General features: G+C 36.5%; 1 protein-coding gene across 8 annotated transcripts in view; it reads left to right on the forward strand.

Moving 5' to 3' along the window:
- PTPRK (protein tyrosine phosphatase receptor type K) overlaps window positions 1-20,664 on the forward strand; it is a 553,961-nt gene that overhangs the window by 113,979 nt on the left and 419,318 nt on the right. For all 8 annotated transcript variants that reach the window (XM_027601765.2, XM_027601758.2, XM_027601759.2 and 5 more), the window contains exon 2: window positions 15,596-15,718. In XM_027601765.2, the coding sequence (XP_027457566.1) occupies window positions 15,596-15,718 (123 nt within the window). The remainder of the gene's footprint in view (window positions 1-15,595; window positions 15,719-20,664) is intronic.

Raw genomic sequence — 20,664 nt, forward strand, 5'->3', positions numbered from 1 at the left:
ATCCTTGCTCTCCCAACAATTTCTTGCCTGTAAATGGCATCTCGGAAAGGACTTCCACATTCCTGGTGCAGACTTGTAGAGTGGACAGCTGAGTCACAGCTGCTGAAATGAGACTAGGCCGCCTCCTCTCGAAGAGAAGGGACAGGGACAGGGGAGTGGAAGAGGGCCAGTGCCAATTGCTTATTTAAAAATCACTGGCTTGAGCCAAGAAGAAGCCATTACTCGACTACATGGCAGTGTTTGGAGCATGAAATCTGCTTTTCCTAAGGGAATTCTTGTAATTTGCCATAGTTTGTGCAGAAACATCCAGTATTTATAGGATGTGGTTGTATCTGACCTACAGTTTGTGGCTGCTTGTCCAGTGTGCGTTTTTGATTTGGTCAAACGTGGCTTGCTTGTTGGCTTTCTCCTCGAGTTTGATGCTGTTCTTCCCTTTGAAGTGCTTCCTTCCATCCATCTGAAGGGAAGTTCAGGAATGTCCACTTTCCTGGGATTTGGATCCTGGGTTGGTGCCTTACAAGCAGTCAGTGTGACTTGAACAAATCACTTAAGCTCAGGTAAACTAAGCTTACCTTAGGTTCTTCATCTATAAAATGGATGTAATAGTAGTGCCGCCTTTTTAGGTTTTGGTGCAAGGATTAGGTGAATTACTTCGCATGAAGTTCTCGGAGACGTGCCTGGTACATGGTGGTCGTTGGGTCAGCATTAGCTGCTGTGGTTGTTGTCGTTTTCTCCTCTGCTGTCGTGACGCAATTTCTCTTCCCACCTCTGACACTGCCACAGCTTTTGTCGCTGCTCCTGCCTGGTGCCTGAAGAATACCCGCCCTGATCAGAAGTAGCACCGCAGAGGAGTGGAAAGAGATACTGACCTCCTGAAAAGGTCACCCTCCAGCTGATAGGAGGAACATTAATAAATTAGTATATGTTCAATGTCACCATTACTAATACTGGTTTAGAGATTCCTGTGGATTTAAAAAATAATACGAAAGGAGAACGAACTTAGCATTACTTAGACATTAGGAGTTTATACTTAGAAGTCCCAGTAACATCAACTAGTAACATTATTAGATTGAGAGCATTTGCAAAATGGTTAGGTACGCCAAGTTAAAAAAAAAAAAAAGTGAGTGGCTTACCTTAATATTCTCAATAAGCAGTAAGAAAATACAATGTTGGAAAGCCTAGTAAGAAATGCACACCAAAGTGTTACCACTGGTTATCTCTGGTTGGTGAACATATATGTGATGTTTAAATTAAAAAAATACTGATGTTTAGTATAGTATGCTGTGAACTGTGTTAAATATTTTTTGTATGTTAATAATAACTGTTGTTGTTATACTTTGTATTCTGACCAGATATTTTCATTAATCCCCTTTGAGATTCATAAATCCTGAGTCTTGTTTGTGAATTCCAGTGCATCTAAAGACTGTAATTGCAAAACTGCATACCAAATGATGCATATTGTAATTTGCTGTTACTTATATAGCTGTCCATATGTAAAGAATAGATTTGATCCTACAGTTGAAATACAACTGCTTTCACTTTAGGAGTGGAAACTTAAAAAAATCTCCTTTTCCCTTCTCTGAATGAAAACACGTATTTGTATGTTCTGGTGTATAATGTATGCAGTAATGTTGACTAGTTTAGATCTGACTTTGGTAACGTTGAGATTTGGAAAAGGTGTGATATGCCTGGCACCCTGGATCCTTGGAGAGATTTACATTGTATCTTAAATGTTTAAGAAGAGGAGTGCGTTCTTTTGATTTTCTTTGGAGGCTGTGGTTGTTGCTGTGATTGTAAATTTAAGGCGGGGAAGAAAGTTTTACCACTAAAGGCTCAGCCAAGTTAGTGATTGTGCAGGAAGTCAACTCTCCTGCCTTCAGTTACTTACCCTGCCGTTCCCTTCCCTTGCGACTTCTAGACCAGTGTTTTATAGTCCTATAAAATTTTATTCTTTGACCCACGCAATTCTCACTTCACCCTTGGAGGTGTAATTAATGCCACTGAGTCAGATTTGATAGCCTTTCACTCATTGAGCTTTTGTGGTCTTAAAGAAATCACAGATACCCTAGTTCAAGACTGTATTTTGTAGACATTGCTGCAGCTTGTTGTGGGGCCACATGACCAGTCACTAACTTTTAATGCCTTTTGATGTTTTGGTAGAAATAATTTTTCTTGAACACATGACCATGTTATTGCCAGTATTTCCACAGCAAAAAGAAGTCCTTTTGTCTGTTCTTACAAGACATCTCAAATACATGAAAAACAAATCCTAATATGGAACATAGCCAATTGCTTTTATGGATTACTAAGGGGAGGGGTAGAGGTGGACTGTAGAATCCTTTAAGTGTGTGTGATTCTCCTTTCGTGGGAGGGATACTTGCTTGTTCATCTGGTCACAGCAGGAAGAAGGCTCCTGACCTCACACATTTCCTTTTAGATGTGGGCAGTCTTTACCAGGTTGGAGATTAAAACCTGTTGAGCAAGAATCTGAATGCCTCTTATCTGAAAACCTGCTGTGTATATACAGGGAGTTCTTAAAATTCTTAACTTCACACAGTTCATGGTATCATGAGTGGTCTGCCAGTTTTACCTGGATTATGGCTTTGCCATTTAGATTGAGTAGGTCACAAACTCCACTCTTCTGTCCATTGAGGCCTCACCTCAGTGGTCTCTGACCGCCACCTTCCAAACCCTAGGACTCTTTAATCTTGTAGTCTTTAGCCCAGCCCCCTACCATTCTGTTCCTTCCCCAGGAGATGCTTTCATTGCTCCAGGTCTCTGTCACCTATATGCCAGAAGAAGCAGTCCTTTCTGATACTACCTACTCTGTAGAGTATCTCCTGAAAGAATCTTAGTCAAATACAACTACCAGGAATATCAGCTGATTGTTGCTCTCTATACCATGATTTTCATGCCCTAGTTCCTCCAGCCCTACTTCCTTCATCCATCATATTGATCTGAGTAAAAGTTATGTTAACATCCCAATTGTAGACTAAAAGTAAACATGAAATTGAACGATAAGAGGACTTAGGAAGGTACTTGAAGTTGAGGATATTTTTCTATTTCCCCTAATAAATGTGTCATGTGATTTCTCTAGTTGATTGTTACTGTATTTCACAAAGTGAAAATGCTATTTCTAGGAATGGATTTTTATTTTATCAGATTACTCTGCTATTTATTTTATTAGATTAGTAGATTATTAGAGAATTTTTGAATTAAATAAAGTTATGAGTAGTAGCTAGATAGTCCCAATCATGGTCCAAGCATTTCATGTGGAAATGTGTACATAAATGCATTCTCTGACAAAGTTATAAACTTATCCTTTGCAGATAAAGTAGCATCAGAAATGCTTTTGACATGTTTAGCTCTCTGTTATAACCTAATCTGTTTTGCATTCTGGTTGTACTTTCAGATGAGGCCTGAAGTTGCTGAAGTGATAAGTGAAAAAGAGCTAAGTTATGTTATTAGATGTCAGGAAAATACTAGGAAGTTATACTCAAAGCCATTCTTTTAGATAATTTTATTTTTGGTTGCCTTAAAATGCTATTGCTGTAATCAATCTTATCTTGAATGGTTTATCATAAAATGTTACTTCTCAAAAGTAGTTTCCCTGTGTTTGTTTTTCCCAATGTGCTTAAATAGCCAGGTGAAAATTGGTAGCTGGGAGGGATACTTTTATATCATTGATCTCCTATGACACTTGAGTCAACATTTCTTTGCCTCTCTAATATCTTAGGATATTTTAATTGTCTCAACATTTGCCAGATAATTGCTAAATACTGTATTGCTTGTTAAAGTTTGCTTTTGTGTTTATCTTTGCCGGTTGATAATGTTGAACATTTAGGTTCCCTGTGTGAATTAATTATTATAATACCTTACTAGTGTTCATTAGCCCCAGGTTTGGGATTTTATTTGCAAGTACTATTGCTGGAAGTGCCCTTCAGGTTTGGAGGTAGTGTTGTTGTCTTTGGGTGTCATTGAGAAGCCCATAGTTATTGGTTCTTGGTTTTCGGGGAGGGGAGGGGAGTTGGTAGTCCTGGGTTGTATTTGTAGGACTCAGGACTGCACATATGTGAACATTGATGTAGGGTAAATTTCTAGAAGTATAATTGCTGGTTTAAAAAGCAAGTGATAAACAACTTTGATAAATAAAACCAAATTGCCCCTCCCCCCAAGAAAGTGCCCTTTGCCTTCCTGTTGTTACCCCATGTCCTATCAATACCAGATATTATCAATCCTTCAATATTTTGCAAATGCTGTGGCCAAAAAAATGCTCACTTCTATTGTAATTTGCCTTTACTTGAATTTGAATAGTGACCATGGCAGGCTTTGCTTAAATTTATTGGGACATTAATTAGGGGCAATTTGTTTTTACTAATTATTTACTAGGATGGTCTTGTCAGCTCTATGTTATAATAATGCCTTTTATTTTATTTGTTTTTGGAGAGTTGAAAATTCCAGAATACGAGCTCTGGCTTGAGGTGAGAAGTGAGACAGGAAGGCTGTCCTACTGCACAGCAGATCCCAGACTTCACATGCTGTTGTCACGTGCTACTGCTTTTAATCTCTTATTCAAATCTTATTTGCCAGCTTCTTACCCCCTCATATTGGAAATTAGATATTTCCAGGTTTTTATGTTTCATTTTGAAGAAATACGTTTGCCTTTAATCAGTAAACTGTACAGTTGGATAGATTTAAAGTCAGACATTATGTTTTAGAGGAAGAACTGGAAGGAAAATTAAAATAAGAATGTTAAATACATGAGATATAAAACTTCAGCCAATCTAAACATGATGAGACAAGGCTATTACAAGTCTGTAGATACTATACCTACTGTTCATGGGTACCATGAGCCCCTGATCTGCATGGAGTTTGCAACAAAAGAAAGTTAACTTTCTTATCTGTATTAAATTATTCTTCCAGGCCCCGACCTCTTTTCTGCACTGAAGCACTTTTTAATATTTTTGAATTTCATTTGAAATTCTAACATAGGCAGAGTCAACATCTTTAAAATATTTTTGTTATATAAGAGTAGTTGGATTGTGGTAGTTTATATTTTAGGAGTTCTACTGGGGGGGAGAGTCAGGGGTAGCATGAATTTCTGACATACAGCTGAATTTGCTATCATGGAGCTGCTTTATCTTTTCACAAAAGCCCACGAATGATGGGATATTGTTGTAAGCTCATCTTCCCCCTTCTAATCCTCCAAATTATTGGTTGTATTACTATAAAAATTTCATGTAAGTATAAAACAAGAATAAAGATTTCACCTAGATGTTTTGCTAACTAAAATTCTAACTTAATGATACCTTAGATGTGTGTAGCACTTAGCTTTAATTCCACAGGATATTGTGGAGAGATTTTTCAAATTAATTGGCACAGCATTCGTATGTAGTAGGTGGAAGTAGAGATGGGAAAGTGAAGCCAAATTTGTTGTTGTTGTTGTTGTTGTTACTGTTGGTATAGAGATGAGAAAATGAAGGTGCAGGCAGGCCTGAATCTTGGTGAGGCCCTGTGTAAAACCTTACTCAATATTTTCCCAATTAAGACTCTCTCCACTGGGGCACTTGGGTGGCTCAGTTGATTCAGCATCTGCCTATGACTGAGGTCATGATCCTGGGATCCTGGGAACAAGCCCCGCATCGGGCTCCCTGCTCAGGGAGGAGTCTGCTCCTCCCTCTCCGTCTCAAATGAATAGACAAAATCTTAAAAAAAAAGAAAAAGACTCTCTCCATTAGGTCAGAATGGCCATTGACTTAACGTGTCACTTAATGTCTGTGAGTAACTCAGCTGTGTTTTTTGCTTCTTTAGAAATCTTTAGTTTTTGTGGCGATGTGCACTCTGCTGAGAAAGGAACCCTGAGAAGAGGAAGTTATTGTGACTCAGGCTGAGGCACTGGTTTGGTCAGAAGTTGATGCTTTTAAAGATTGTAGTAGAATTCGTACCGGAATTTTGGTTAAAGCCCAGAATGCTTACCTTATGAGGAAAGGGGCAGAGATTCCTGACAATATGGTTTCTGGCATACTCAATATTAACGGAATGATTTGCTTGTGGTTTGTACGAATGGCTGGTTTGCTGTGGACCTGGCAGGATGCCAAACTGACTGTCTAAATGATGCTTAGAATGCGAGGAACTGGTTAATACAGCCAGTATCAGTAGTGTATGTACTGATTGGAATGATGATATTCAACTTTCTTTTTCTAAATAAAGATAATGGCAGAAAGAAACATAATTTTTAATTTTAAAAATGTGTTTTAGAAACTGGAAAACTTGGGGCGCCTGGGTGGCTCAGTCAGTTAAGCATCTGACACTTGATTTTGGCTCAGGTCATGATCTTGGGGTCATGATCTCGGGGTGGTGAGATTGAGCTCTATATAGGGCTCACGCTCAGTGCAGAGTCCGCTTGCCCCTCTCCCTGTGCTCCTTCCCCCACTCAAATAAATAAATAAGTAAGTAAATAAATAAATAAAAACGATGGAAAATTCAAACATTGGCCTGTAGTCTAGAAACGTTTTGATAAGAAAGGGGCTTCATATTAATGAAATAAATTTTTTTAACTTTTGAGATGCATTTTAATTATTTGCCTAAATTAGTTGATTATCATTTCCTTGAAGTGTATTTCAAAGTCTCATAAAACTGAATTGTTGACCTTCTTAAAAATGTGCTTGATTATATTTAAGATTCCTTTGCCAAACTGATGTAAATCTTTAAATTCAAAACCTTAAAGCAGATCTTTACCTTTCCTCTAGGAGGGTGGTTTGTGGAATTCCATTTTACATGGCTTCAGCATTTCACAGAACTTCCTTCATAAATGAATAATGGCCTATTACCCATCATGTTTGAGCTGAGAGTCAGGAGCAATGGCTGAAAATAAGCCAGGATGTGCCTGACATGAGTGAAGTAGAGCCCAACAGCAATCCCTTCATGAGAAACAAAACAAAACAAAGAAATGTTTAAGTGTGAGCTTGGGTGGTTTTCCAATTTTACCGAAATGTAAATATGGCTTCAGTTGGGAATTTTATTTTTCAGTACATTTACTCTCCATTACTTTGTTCAGTGGGCTTGTCTAGATTGTGTATCTAATGCTAAGCAAAAAAGATGAGATTTTACTGGAATAGATAAAAGGATAAAAAATAGGAAGAGAGTGGAGCACTGGGTGTTATGCACAAACAATGAATCATGGAACACTACATCCAAAACTAATGATGTAATGTATGGTGATTAATATAACAATAAAAAATTAAAAAAAAATAGGAAGAGAAACTTGTGTAAATACATTAATGATCTTGGGAAAAACACCTGGTTTTTAAAACTAGGATTAATGTGAAGGCTGCTGTAAAAATTGCCAGAACAAATTGCTTTTAATTTATTTTAATGTTTTCAAAGATAGAAAAGCTACTTATTTATACATGTTTTGGGGGAGATGAGGTGAAAAGTAAAGGTTGTCAAGCAAGGATGATAGGATAATGTTGCAAACATACAAATTCTCAGCCTTAAGTCACCCTCTTTGAATAAAATTCTTTGTCAAAGTTACTAGTTAATCAGCTAGGCTATTATAGCTCTATCCAATAAAGACCCTTTCCTATCTGTGGCATTAAGCCTGAGAGACTTTGATATGTGATATGGTTTAAAGTTTACTATGTTTTATTCTGAAATGATGGAGCACTACCACATCATCATATGGGTGGGATGGGTAGAGTGCTCTGTGCTGAGTAGTACCAGGAGGATTTGACCACTGGAGGGAGCTGTACTGGATGATTCTAAAAATGTCTAATCTCACCTGATTTTGAGGAGCCGTTTAACGTAGGGAGGTGAAGAGTAAAGAACCCATAGTACCCAGGTTCGGATTTTGGCTCTGATAGTTTCTTGCTCTGTGACTGGGCCACTTTAATTTTTTTCTCTGTGAGGTGCCTTTCATTAACATAGTCCTTTTATATTTAAGTAAACCTCTTTTCATGTGTGAAATCATTTCTATGGCTGTTTGGCATGTAATCATCCATTAGCTCCATAATGAGGTTGGATGAAGTCACCTACTGCCAGGGCTGCCCATGTCTCAGAGGCTTATTTTTGGACTTCAACTTGAGACCTAGAAATTAGGTATAGAAACTTAGATTGCTCACTTCTGGGTCCCCTCCCACAGTGGACATGTGCTCACATGTATTTGAGACAAAGGATTGGCAGCCCCTTTTTTTTTCGTATCTACTCCCCTGATTCATACAGCTACTCTTCCTTTTATTTCATTTATAGAAAGAGCACTGGATTAGTGATCCATAGAATGAGATAGTGAATGATTGAATGAATGTGATTGGTCACATGTACTATGTATATAAATATTTGTATGCATGTATGCATGTACATACTGAGTCATGATATAAAATATACTTATTTCCCTTTGTAGTCTTAAAAGTTTGGAACCCAGACTAGAGGACCTTGAGAGTTTCTTTAGCATTTCCGTATTCTCACTTTCTGACTTGAATCTCTTTGCCCAGCCAGATAATCTGATTTGGTTTCAGATGTGGTTTTGTCATTCAGACTCATTCAGTTCAGTTTCCTGACTGTGGACCACTGCTACTTGTCTTGATATATGGGGAAAAAATTGAGTCCTATGGAGGTGGTGCAGAAACGAAAGACCCTTGGTTGTAAGCTTTTAACCAGACCATATATTACCTATAATTTTCAAGAGTACTTGGAGCACCTGGGTGGCTCAGTTGATGAAGCATCTGCCTTCGGCTCAGGTCATGATCTCAGGGTCCTGGGATCAAGCCCCATGTTGGGCTCCCTGCTCCGTGGGAAGCCTGCTTCTCCCTCTCCTCCGGCTTGTGCTCTCTCTGTTGCTGTCTGTTTCTCTCCCTGTCTCTCTGTCTCTCTCGCTCAAATAAATAAATAAAAAACCTTTAAAAAAAAAAAAAAGAATACCTATGATCAGAGTGCTCTAAACCAGGGGTTACTGAACTATGGCCCAGAGGCCAAATCCAGTTTGTCACCCATTTTTGTAAATAGAAGTTTAATTTGAATACAGCCATATCCATTTGTTGGGTATTCTCTGTGGCTGCTTTCTTGCTTCAATGACATATAGTTGTGACAGAAATGGTATGGCCTGGGTGTACTTGAGTGGTTCAGTTGGTTAAGCATCTGGCTTCGGCTCAGGTCATGCTCTCAGGGCCCTGGGATTCTGTACCGTGTTGGGCTCTCCGCTGAGTGGGGAGTCTGCTTCTTCCTCTCCCTCTCCCCCTGCTCATGCTATCTCTGTCTTGAATAAATAAATAAAATCTTTAAAAAAAATAAAAATAAAAAGAAGTGGTATGGCCTGCAAAACCTAAAATATTTATTAACTTGTTTTTTACAGATAAAATTTGTAAAATCCCTGATCTAAAGGAAGGTATTTCCTAGCTGAAAGCATATCTAATGATGGTAATATGGTAATATTGCCTTTATGGGAACAATTTAGACTTTTTGGGTAAATTATATGGAAATCGTAAGTTTCTCATTTAGGCTTTAGTACTTAGATATGTGCATAGGTTTGCATCTGTATAGCATATATAGATAATAAACTATCAAGAATGGGACCTGAGAAAATAAGGCTACTGTTAACAGAAAACTTGTTGAGTGTTAGGGGCTTTACATGCATTATCATTAATACACAACTAACTGTACTGTAGCTATTATCGTCTTGATTTTACTGGGATGGAGATTAAAGCTCAAAGAAGTAAAATAGCAAAGCTATGTACATGTTTAACCTTTACTTCTTGCTGTGTCTAGAAAAGTCCCTCTTTTACCACGTAAGTGGTGGTGTGTGCCAGTTCCTTGAAATGCTTAAGTTTTTTTTTTTTTTTTAAGATTTTATTTACTTATTAGAGAGAGAGCACAAGCAGGGGGAGCAGCAGAGGGAGAGGGAGAAGCAGGCTCCCTGCTGAGCGGGGAGCCTGATGTGGGGCTTGATCCCAGGACCCTGGGATCATAACCATAGCCGAAGGCCGATGCTTAATCAACTGAGCCACCCAGGTGCCCCGGAATTACTTAAGTTTTATCCATTGATGTTTAGGATATTTTAATACTGCTTCTGCAAAGATGGAGGGGAGTGAATTTGGGTTTATTATTCTATTCTGGCTAATTCAGTCTTATTAAAGGAAGATTACTTAGTCAGATGGAGTATAGCATTTGCTTTGAATCATAAGATAGTTTGAATAGAAGTCTTACTAGCTAAATAATGTTGGCTTATATATATTAAACGTATATTCTTGACCAGAAACGGAACTTTAGGGATGAACAGTTAGATAATTTATAGGTGTATTTGAAATGAGCTCTTCTCTCATCCTTAAGAATCATTTGTATCTATCAATAAATGATGGGTTTGGATTTCCACAAATGTGTTTCAAGTTCTTTTCCTTTATGAAGGAGCTAGGCTCAAATAATATTTTCACATACTGATTAGTTACTAGCAGGGTAAAAGCCTTTTTTTTTTTTTTTTTGATCTGAAGTGATTATCTTTTAAGCAAAATGAATCTTCTCATTTTTCTTCAGTAGATCCTCTTTAGTATTGAATCAGAGCAATGGATTACGACCAGTGACTCGTACTTATGCTCCCAAAGGCATTTGTACTTTGCATCTATTTGGATTTTTTTTTTCTTACTTGAACTTCAGTACTTAAATTGAGAAAAAAATGTTGCTGATTTTTAGAGCAGATGTAAACTACCTAAACATTGATCATGGCTTTGTTAATTCTTATTTCGTACCTTCAGTATTCCTAGAACTGTAGAGTTGAAAAGAAAAACAAAGAAAAAAGCCATTAAGATAACCCAGTAGATTTGAGAAGAAATATGAACCTTATATAAAAGCATAAATTTTTACACTTTTTCCAATAATCTTTTTCTGGGAATAGAATATATTGACTCAGATCATAGGTAGAATTACATTTAAGATACTTAGTAATAAATTCCTTTTTTGTTCTTTTGAATTTTTTGGTGAAATGTATCGGCCTCTTTGTAATGAGTTTTGGGGATTATACCAGTAAACTTATATTATGGTTTCTGATTAGCATAGATAAAGATGATCTATTCAAAGTTAGTTTAATTCAGTATTGCATGTGTCCTAATGTAACATGTTAATCTTTTTGTTCTTAATGGAAGAAAGATCATTGCAAAGTTGATGATCATTTACATGAGTGAATTTGTATATCACAGCTTAATTCACAATTGGAAAAGATTAATGTGTCCATTTTTGAAGATCATAAACAGGTGTGCTAAGGATATTGTATTTGCCAACATATTTTGTCCAAGAGTTTCTCTTTTTAAAACCTTGTTATTCCAAACTATTTAAGGAAATACAAAGAAAAATAATCTGTGTTTTCAACTAAATGAAGCTTGTTCTTTGTATATAGTAAAGAACCATAAAAGAAAATTCTGTATGTTTCTTGCTATTGTATTCAGTCAGGAAATTAAGACTGCATAAGTGCCCTGGAGGGGAGAATGTGGAATATCCTAGTACAATATTAAAAAAATTTTTTTTTAAGATTTATTTGTGAGAGAGAGAAAAAGAGAGAGCTGGCGTGCACGTGCGGGGATACGTCAGTGGGGGGAGGGGCAGACGAATTGGGAAAGAGAATCCTCAAGCAGATTCCCCACTGGGCAAGAAGCCAGACTCAGGGCTCAATCACAGAACCCTGAGATCATGACCTGAACTGAAGTCAGGAGTCAGTCGGTTAACCGACTGAGCCATCCCGGCACCCCTAGTACAATATCTTTTAAAAGAATGTCCTTTACAAAATGTTCAGAGCTGTCCAGGGCCCCACTGACTTTGTATTTCTCACCAATTTTTTTAAATTTTATTTTTTAAATTTAATTTATTTTTAATTTTTTGAAACTTATTTTTCTCCATTTTAACTTTTAAATTAACCCAACACTTTATTTATTGAAAACTTTGATGTCAGAAAGGATTTGCGATTAGTATTCTTTCTTTCTTTCTTTTTTTTTTTTAAGATTTTATTTACTCATTTGACAGAGAGATAGAGCCGGAGAGCACATGCAGAGGAAATGGCAGAGGGAAAGGGAGAAGCAGGCTCTGCACTGAGCAGGGAGCCTGATTGTGGGACTCGATCCTAGGACCCTGGGATCATGACTTGAGCCGAAGGCAGACGCTTTAACCCTCTGAGCCACCCAGGCGCCCATAGTATTCTTTCTTTCAGGATTCCACAGATAGGGTTTCTATTCCATGCTCTCTCATAGAGTCTACCACCATCTGTTTATTTTTATTTATTTATTTATTTTTAAAGATTTTATTCATTTATTTGAGAGAGAGAATGAGAGATAGAGAGCACCAGAGGGAAGAGGGTCAGAGGGAGAAGCAGACTCCCTGCTGAGCAGGGAGCCCAATGTGGGACTCGATCCAGGGACTCCAGGATCATGACCTGAGCCAAAGGCAGTCGCCTAACCAACTGAGCCACCCAGGCGCCCATACCACCATCTGTTTAAACACTCAAGAGTCTAAATGCTGGATGTTTAGACAATATCGTTTTGGGATTGGGATACTAATGTTTCTTAGTACCAGTCCTTTCATTGAGCAGCTTAGGAATGGAAAGAAAGTCAGGTAAATCCAAATTAGCTTGATTTTTATCTTCAGGTAAACAGTTTGCAAAGCCCCATAAGTGGAAGCAGACCATTGCAGTGATAGGTCTGTCCCTTAGTTGATTGATTGGTATGGAGGAATTAGCAGTCTCTGAAATGGCTCTTCAGAAGCAAATTTCCTCCAAGGGTCAAGGAACTTGTGATTGCTGTTTCTCTGACGTGATTTGCAGATACTCATTGTAGTCTTACTGGTGGCAAATACAACAACTGAAATGTAAGCTGTTTCCTTCCTCTTTTTCATCCCCTCTACCTAACTTAAGTTCTTGAACATCTTGCCTCCTTTTGTTCTGCCATCTAGCTCAGAGAAACATTAAATTCATTTAAGTAGATTTTAATGCTATATATGAAGACGTCTTGAACTCAGGAACATGTGTATAGAAGACTATGTGTTAGAAGACTTTGTTTATAAGACTTTCTAGTGAGCTTTAAATGGTAAACAGGGATTGTATATAATGGGATTACCTCAAGATATATTATCTCGTGTTATCTGTTATCTGTTATGTATTATCTATTGTAAGGTTGAACCAAACACTCCACCTCCATTTTCCTCCATTCCTCTTTAGACTCTACATGACTACTAGAGTTGTTATTACTATTATTGTTGTTGCTGTTATTTTTGGCATGGTTTGAATTTTGCCCTACTCCTGGATAAAATCTTTTGATGTCTTCAATACAACTACAGAATAAAATCTAAGCATTTTATATTTAAAATCTTCCGTATTTAGTTTTATTTCTGCCTTGTCCCCTACATACTTTTCATGTTCATAACACAGAAATTTTTGAGGATATTTGGGATCCCCACAAATCTCATGTTTCTTTAGAGTTGCATGCCTTTGCTCTTGTTTTTCTCTAATTTTAGTCCTATCTCCATTCTGACCCAGTATTATCTTTACTCATCTTTATAGGCCTAAATACATGAAGCCTTCTCTAACCACCCCTGGTGTAGGTAGCCAGTTCATTTGTCGTTTGTGTTCCTTGTGACTTTGGTCATACTGTTATTATCCTTTATAACACACAGTATTTATACATATAAATGCCTGTCTATGTCACTATGCCATTCATCAGGCCAGGAACATTTTTTTTTTTTTTAATTTCCTGTCATTTAATTCAGTATACAGTATTAGTACTTACCCTTGAAATTTAAAATACAAAAAGATTAAAAAATGTTTTATAAGAGATTTATTTATATGCCCTATGTGTTGTAAATAGATATATGGTACCTCTTAGATTAGAATTTACTATAAGCTGCAGTAGAAAAAAAATCTTTTAAAAGTTTTCTTACCAATCAAGTCAAGTGTACCAGTAACTATTTCCAAAACTCTTGACTGATCTGGCAGTGATGTGCAACAACAAATAGTAGGGGTTGACCCACTTCTTTTGTACAGATACTTCCAGTGGTTATAGCTAATCAGAATCCTGGAGTCTAAAATTAGCAATGGCTATGAAGGGCAGCAGTTAAGGTCATTTGTCTTCCAAATGAGCCAGTGTAGGTTCCATTGGTAGTTTAAATTTATATACAGAGACCATTCACACTATTATATGGGGCATTGGGGGCCCTGAAGGCATGGGTAACAAAGCAGTAAGTCATTTTGGGTTTGTGATAGCAAATTATATTTTGAGAAAAACTTTCCCCTTGCTATATGAAGATGCATTTCCTAGCAACCTTTTTTTCATTGATTAATTTTAAATTAAGACGTACATCATTTTCCATGAAAGTATTTATAAAGAGGCTATTTTAGGATATTTAAAAGACATTATTAAGCTTTCAAGCTGCTAAGTTTGATTATTTTAAAGGATTGATGTAGTCATAAGAATGAGTCAAGGATGCCCAAATACATATTCTGCTTTCGAAAACGATTAGGGCCGTACTGTCGTCTGAACAGCTCTGATCTTGCCTTCTTTGCTTATCTCTGTCATTGATGGGAGGAATGCAATTTTTATTTATATATAAGCTGCCAAACTTTTGTTTAAAAAAATGAATTCCTTGTTTACAGAGACGAATTTATAGGCCAGAAGTTTACCACTCCATAGTTTGCTGTTTGGTCAGATAATTCACTGAATTTCTTCACAAAGATCCCCATGGAAACTAAACAAATAACTTACTTGAAAGGAGACAGGTTATTGGTTTTTCTCATTAAACCCGCTGCTGAATTTTCATTAGTTCTAATCCATTTTCTTTCAAGATTAGACATACAGGCCTGTTCTTATTTTCATGAACTGAATAAAACTAAGTATGTTGAGTTTTGTGTACCTGTATATGTAGGTTGAGAAGCAAAAGTAATCATTCTACTTCTGCCATAAAATTACTCCTGGAAAAAAACCCAGGAAAAATGACTGATATAAAGGGGAAAGGCTACCTCCATTTATTAAAAAAAAAAAAAAAAGTTATTAAATAAAGTGGAAGTGGTGAGAGTGATTATAGGCTAATCTGATCAGTTTTACGTTTTGGTTTTTTCCCTCCTTGTAAGTCATAAGTGTGTATGAAAGTAATCTAAATAAAGTATGGAAGAATGTGTCACGGACCTCAAACACTTTTAGACCCTATAAAGCTTTATATGTTTCATTTGCTATTTCAAATGTTCTTTTCAAGAAAGGAATTTGGTAAGATTTAAATATTAACTTCACCTTTTTGAACTTGCATTATGAAAAAAAGACAATTTTTTCTCTTTCCCTTCTCCACACTGAAGTTACTAAAATCTATTTAGATTTTAGATGGTATGTGTATGTGTATTTCAGGAAAGCTTCACTCTTTTACTATTTTTAATCTTTCAAAATCTGTGCCTCAGCCTTCCTTCTGAGGCTCAAAGTGGTTTCTGATTCAAACAGAATTTAACGAGAACAGTCAAACACAGGAGTACCAATTATTATTAAGAGTGCCGATTACCTATTCAATATAATCTTTCCTTCTCTAGCACATTCTCAATTTTAGCAAATCTATGTAGAATGTAACAGTAATCTTTCTCTTCTTCTTTTAGGTGGCTGTACTTTTGATGATGGTCCAGGGACCTGTGATTACCACCAGGATCTATATGATGACTTCGAATGGGTACATGTTAGTGCCCAAGAACCTCATTATCTGCCACCTGAGATGCCTCAAGGTGAGAATCATTCTGTTTACCCAGTGTTGGGGGAATGGCTTTGGAATATGTATCATTTTCTTACTTTAGGTGTAACACAATCATTTGTTACAGTAAACTACTGTGGGCAAGCTACTTGACCACATCTAAAAGCCTTATTGTTGTCTTTGCTTTTCCCTCAGTAACTTTTCTATAATCCTGTATTCTTCAAGAATGCTCACTATGTTTTTGTTATCTTTGACTGGAAAAGTATAAGTATTTGTGGTTTTTTTTATTTTTAAGAATTTTATTTATTTATTTGAGACAGAGAGAGAGAGCATGAGCAGGGGAGAGAGGCAGAGGCAGAGGGAGGAACAGGCTCCCCGCTGAGCAGGGAGCCTGACTTGGGGCTCAAACCCTGGTCCCCCAAGATCAGGACCTGAACCAAAGGCAGACGCCCAACTGACTGAGACACCCAGGCGCATCTGGGGTTTGTTTGTTTGTTTTTTTCCTATTTAATAAAAACGCAAAATGGAAACAAAAACAAGAAAAAAAACCCCATAAAAACATAACAAAATCATTTTAAAATAATCTAAAATGTAAAATCAACTTACTTAGTGCCTATTCAGTTAAATGATGTGGGTTTAGTCCAATCAGACCGAAAGGAAAGATTTATATTCTGTGATGGGGAGAAGACTTACCTCATTGTGGCTCTGCTGTCAAGCATGCAAGTGGCTCTGAGAAGAGGCAGCCTGGAGACAAAATTGTCAAAGGGAGAAGGAGGTCTTTTCTGGGTAAATTTTAGGTAAATAGTGCTGAGCCCTGTTCATTCTTTATCTAGACCTTGATATATCCTTTGATTTCTGGTTTTGTGATATAATACATCTTCTTACTGGTTAAGCCACTTTGACTTGTGTTTTCTCTTACTTCTCTTACTATAGCAATATAGACATACCATTTTATAATGCTATCATTTATTAGTGCTAGACTAAGTTAGTACTAATTAGTATTAGTCTAGTACTAGACTAATGGTACAGACTAAATATAAGTGCCTTTAGTTCTACATATTAATTTGGGACTAATTCCAAACCCTGTATATATATATATATATATATATATATATATACACACAGATCTCTCTCTCTCTCTCTCTCTCTCTATATATATATATATATATATACAGATCTCGTGTGTGTGTGTGTGTGTATATTTAACAATAACTATTGTAAAAATTGAAAATGTCAACAGGAATATTAAAATATAATATTAAAAAGCATGAACTATTTTCTTTCCAATATTTAGAAATAAATACAGCTTATAACTATATATTACATATAGTCATGTATATATAATGATATACAATGTAATTTTTAACAGTATAATATATTAATATGCCATGTAGTAGTATATAATCATTATGTAATTATTATATATAATCATATGTAATTGATAAGCTGATTACCTGTTGCTAATTAAGTTTTAACTTGTTTTCAGTACTTTTATTATGATATTTTAAAAATACTTTATAATTAATTTTCTGCAAATTCAGAAAGACCTTCCTGTAGTGAGTGAATTTTAGAAATGACAATTTTAGACTAGCCTTTGGAGATGAAAATGTCAATTCAAGTGAACCAAGGAAGAAATAACATTTCTGAATTTAACTTATCTGATACATAGAGCCAAAAAGCTTCTGAATTTACTAACTAATCTGATATATAGAGCCAAAAAGCTTAAAACCTCAACAATAAGCAACAGTGCATCACTAGTACACAAAATAAACAAAACTAAACCTAAAAATTACATTTCCAAATTATGGTCTGGAAAAGAATATAGTAACTATATTCTTTGACAAGTTCTTATTGGTCCGCCCTGTAATGTGTGTTTTGAGAGTAAGGTGAATTAAATCTGCTTTCTGTTTTAAATTGTCACCTTCCATGGTTAAGTAGGCAAATGGTTATCTTTGAAGCTGAACTGAGCTGTGTTTTCTTGCCAGAGGAATAAATTGATACTAGGTGGCTGATGCCCTTTGCTTCTTATGTTTGCCCCCTGTGTTGCCAACAGAACCATTTAGTTTTCTGCATAGGTTTGTATTTCTCTTTCAAAGGTACATAACCTTATTTTCTGCATACACTTTAATTGAAGAAACTCCTGCAGTATTTCACCTGTGCTTTCTCTGTGGTATATAGAATTTTTTTTATATATATAAAATTAAAAGGGGAGCTGGGATGCACACATTTTGACTGTTTATCATCAGAGAATAATCAGAAAGATGTTGATTTATGGAAATGTTACCATTGTTAATTACCATTGAAGATGGATAATGAATAGCTGAAGAGATACTGCTCAGATGACCTTGTTGGCTCACCGCTGATGAACAGCTTAATCGGTGGTTACAGTACAGGATGATATGCACAGAAAATGAAAGTGTTTGAAATTCAGCCACATCTTCCAATTAATAGGACATGAAGTAATTAATCATGCAGAGGAGGGAAAAGGTCATGGCTACTTTAGTTTTGCCAAGTGTGACTTGTATTTGGTCTTTAGGGAAAGTGAAAGAAAGCACCCTTGTATATATCTTCTTTTATTGTTCTCTTTTTACAATAGATACCATTTTCCTTCTGATATTTCTTTAAAATGCTTCTGATATTTCTTTAAAACATTGTTCATGAGTTATTTATTTATTTATTTATTTTTAAAAAAGATTTTATTTATTTATTTGAGAGAAAGAATGAGAGAGAGAGAGAGCACGAGAGGGAGGAGGGTCAGAGGGAGAAGCAGACTCCCTGCCGAGCAGGGAGCCCGACGCGGGACTTGATCCCGGGACTCCGGGGTCATGACCTGAGCCGAAGGCGGTCGCGTAACCAACTGAGCCTCCCAGGTGCCCACATTGTTCATGATTTATAACAAAAAGGAGATATTTAATATTTATCCTGTTTAAATTTTATGAATGATCCATTTATTTTCAAATAAATAGTCAGGCATGCTGACTTGTTTCATTTATAAAACCCACCAACCAACCAACCCAAACCCTCAAACCTTTGGCAGCCCTAAAGTAAGAAGGCTGGGTCTCAGATGTAAACTTGTTACTGATCTATTGAACTCCCGAGACAGAACTTGGACATTGTTAATTGCCTTCTATTTATTGAGCTTTTTGGACTGGAAATACAGAAGGGAAGAAGGCAGTTAGGGTGGACAAATAGATCAGGAGAGTAGAGGAATGAAGATGGTAGAAGACAAGAGGAGAGGAGAAAATTACTTCTTGAAGATATATTGCTGTCAATAATTGTTTAAAATGCTCTTCAGCAGTTCCTAGCCCCCACACTCCCTTGGTCAGGTGACAATGATGGTGACTGAAAGGCCTGCTAAGTGCGTTAAAAATAGCACGTGAAAGAATTAAGTTACGCCATTTAGTATTAGGATAATGGCTAAAAATCATAGGAAAATAGGAGCACCTCCCCAACTCAGTCACTAAGGATATGTGGACTAAAATCACAATGAGAAACTACTACACACTCAGCAGAAAGATGAGAATCAAAATTTCAGGTTTTGTAAGAGTATAGAGCAAGTCTCATACACTCCTGGTCGGACTATGAATCCATACAAGCACGTTGCATAACCTAATGACCCAGTAAATCCATTCTTGGGTGTAAACCCGCTTAGAACTGAGTACATATGTTCTCCAAATGACATGTGCAGGAATGCACCAGTGCTCATAATAGGCTCGAACTGAAAACAATGCAAGGATATCTGTTAACAGTGCAATGGATAAATTTGCATTTATGGTGGTGCATTCATATAAGGGCATAGTACACAGCAAGGTACACAAATTATCTATCGTCATATGTGATGCGGATGAATTTCACAAACATCACCTTGAGGGAAAGAAAGTGGACATAAAAGAATATGTACCCTATTTCATTTATATAAATTTCAAAGACAGGTAAAACTGTTAGTGATGTTAGAAGTCAGGGTATTGCTTGCAGGAGGGGCTGCCAGGGATGAGAGATCACTAGTGCTTGAAAGATAGCCTGGGGGGCTTCTGGTTGGGTAGTACTGTATTTCCTGTCTGGATGGTGTTTTCACGCGTGTGCCTGAACTGAAAAATCACTGAGCTATATCATTGTGAGCTTGGTACTTTTCTCTACATATCTTATTTATTAATAAAAAGTGGCAGAAAATAAAGCAAAATAAAGCCAGTGCTCACAGAGATGCTGTGGGAAAATTAAACAAATAATAAAAAATGTTACCGATTAAAATACAAGATGTATCATAGGACATCTCAAATGGGCTCCAACTCTTTTCCATCATTCTGGATCCATGCCCTGACATTCAAAGATACTATGGTCTCAGCATCTCTGAGCCTTTGTATGTTCTCTTCCCTTTGCTTCGACAGTTCTCTGTCCACTTATCCACTCACCAAGCTCTTACCCATTCTTACTGTGTCTATTCAAGTTCCATCCATGTTAGAAAGATTTTTCTGATGGAAGAATCTCATATTGGAACTCTCATATTTCTTCTGTCCTCATTTCTGAACGTTTTCCACTGTACTTGGTACATATTTCAGTTGTAGCTGTTATAGTATCATCTTTGTATATGTCATTCTCTCCTCTAAACTCTAAGTTCTCCATGAACATAAACTGTATTTTTCTTCTTCGATTTCCCAAGACACTATTTCATTTTATTTAGGCAAAAATGTCAACTTATATAATTTTTTTTAAAATACTTTGGTCAAGGATTAAACAAAAAAGGTTTTTCTTTCTCTTGCTAAAAATTTAATTGAATAAAACAAATACCCCATTTCTGGAACATGATATTCAGTTCAGATTTTAACACATAATTATTAATATTTGGCTTTTGCCTTTATAAATGATTTTACCTATTTATTTCAAATATAATTTTAAATGTTATTCATACTACCAAGAAGGAACTCCCTTTAGGTTTTTTTTCTCTCTCTCTCTCTTATCTTTTGCAAGTCAAATTAATCTCAA

This window comes from Zalophus californianus, chromosome 7, assembly GCF_009762305.2.
Source record: "Zalophus californianus isolate mZalCal1 chromosome 7, mZalCal1.pri.v2, whole genome shotgun sequence".
NCBI lineage: Eukaryota > Metazoa > Chordata > Mammalia > Carnivora > Otariidae > Zalophus > Zalophus californianus.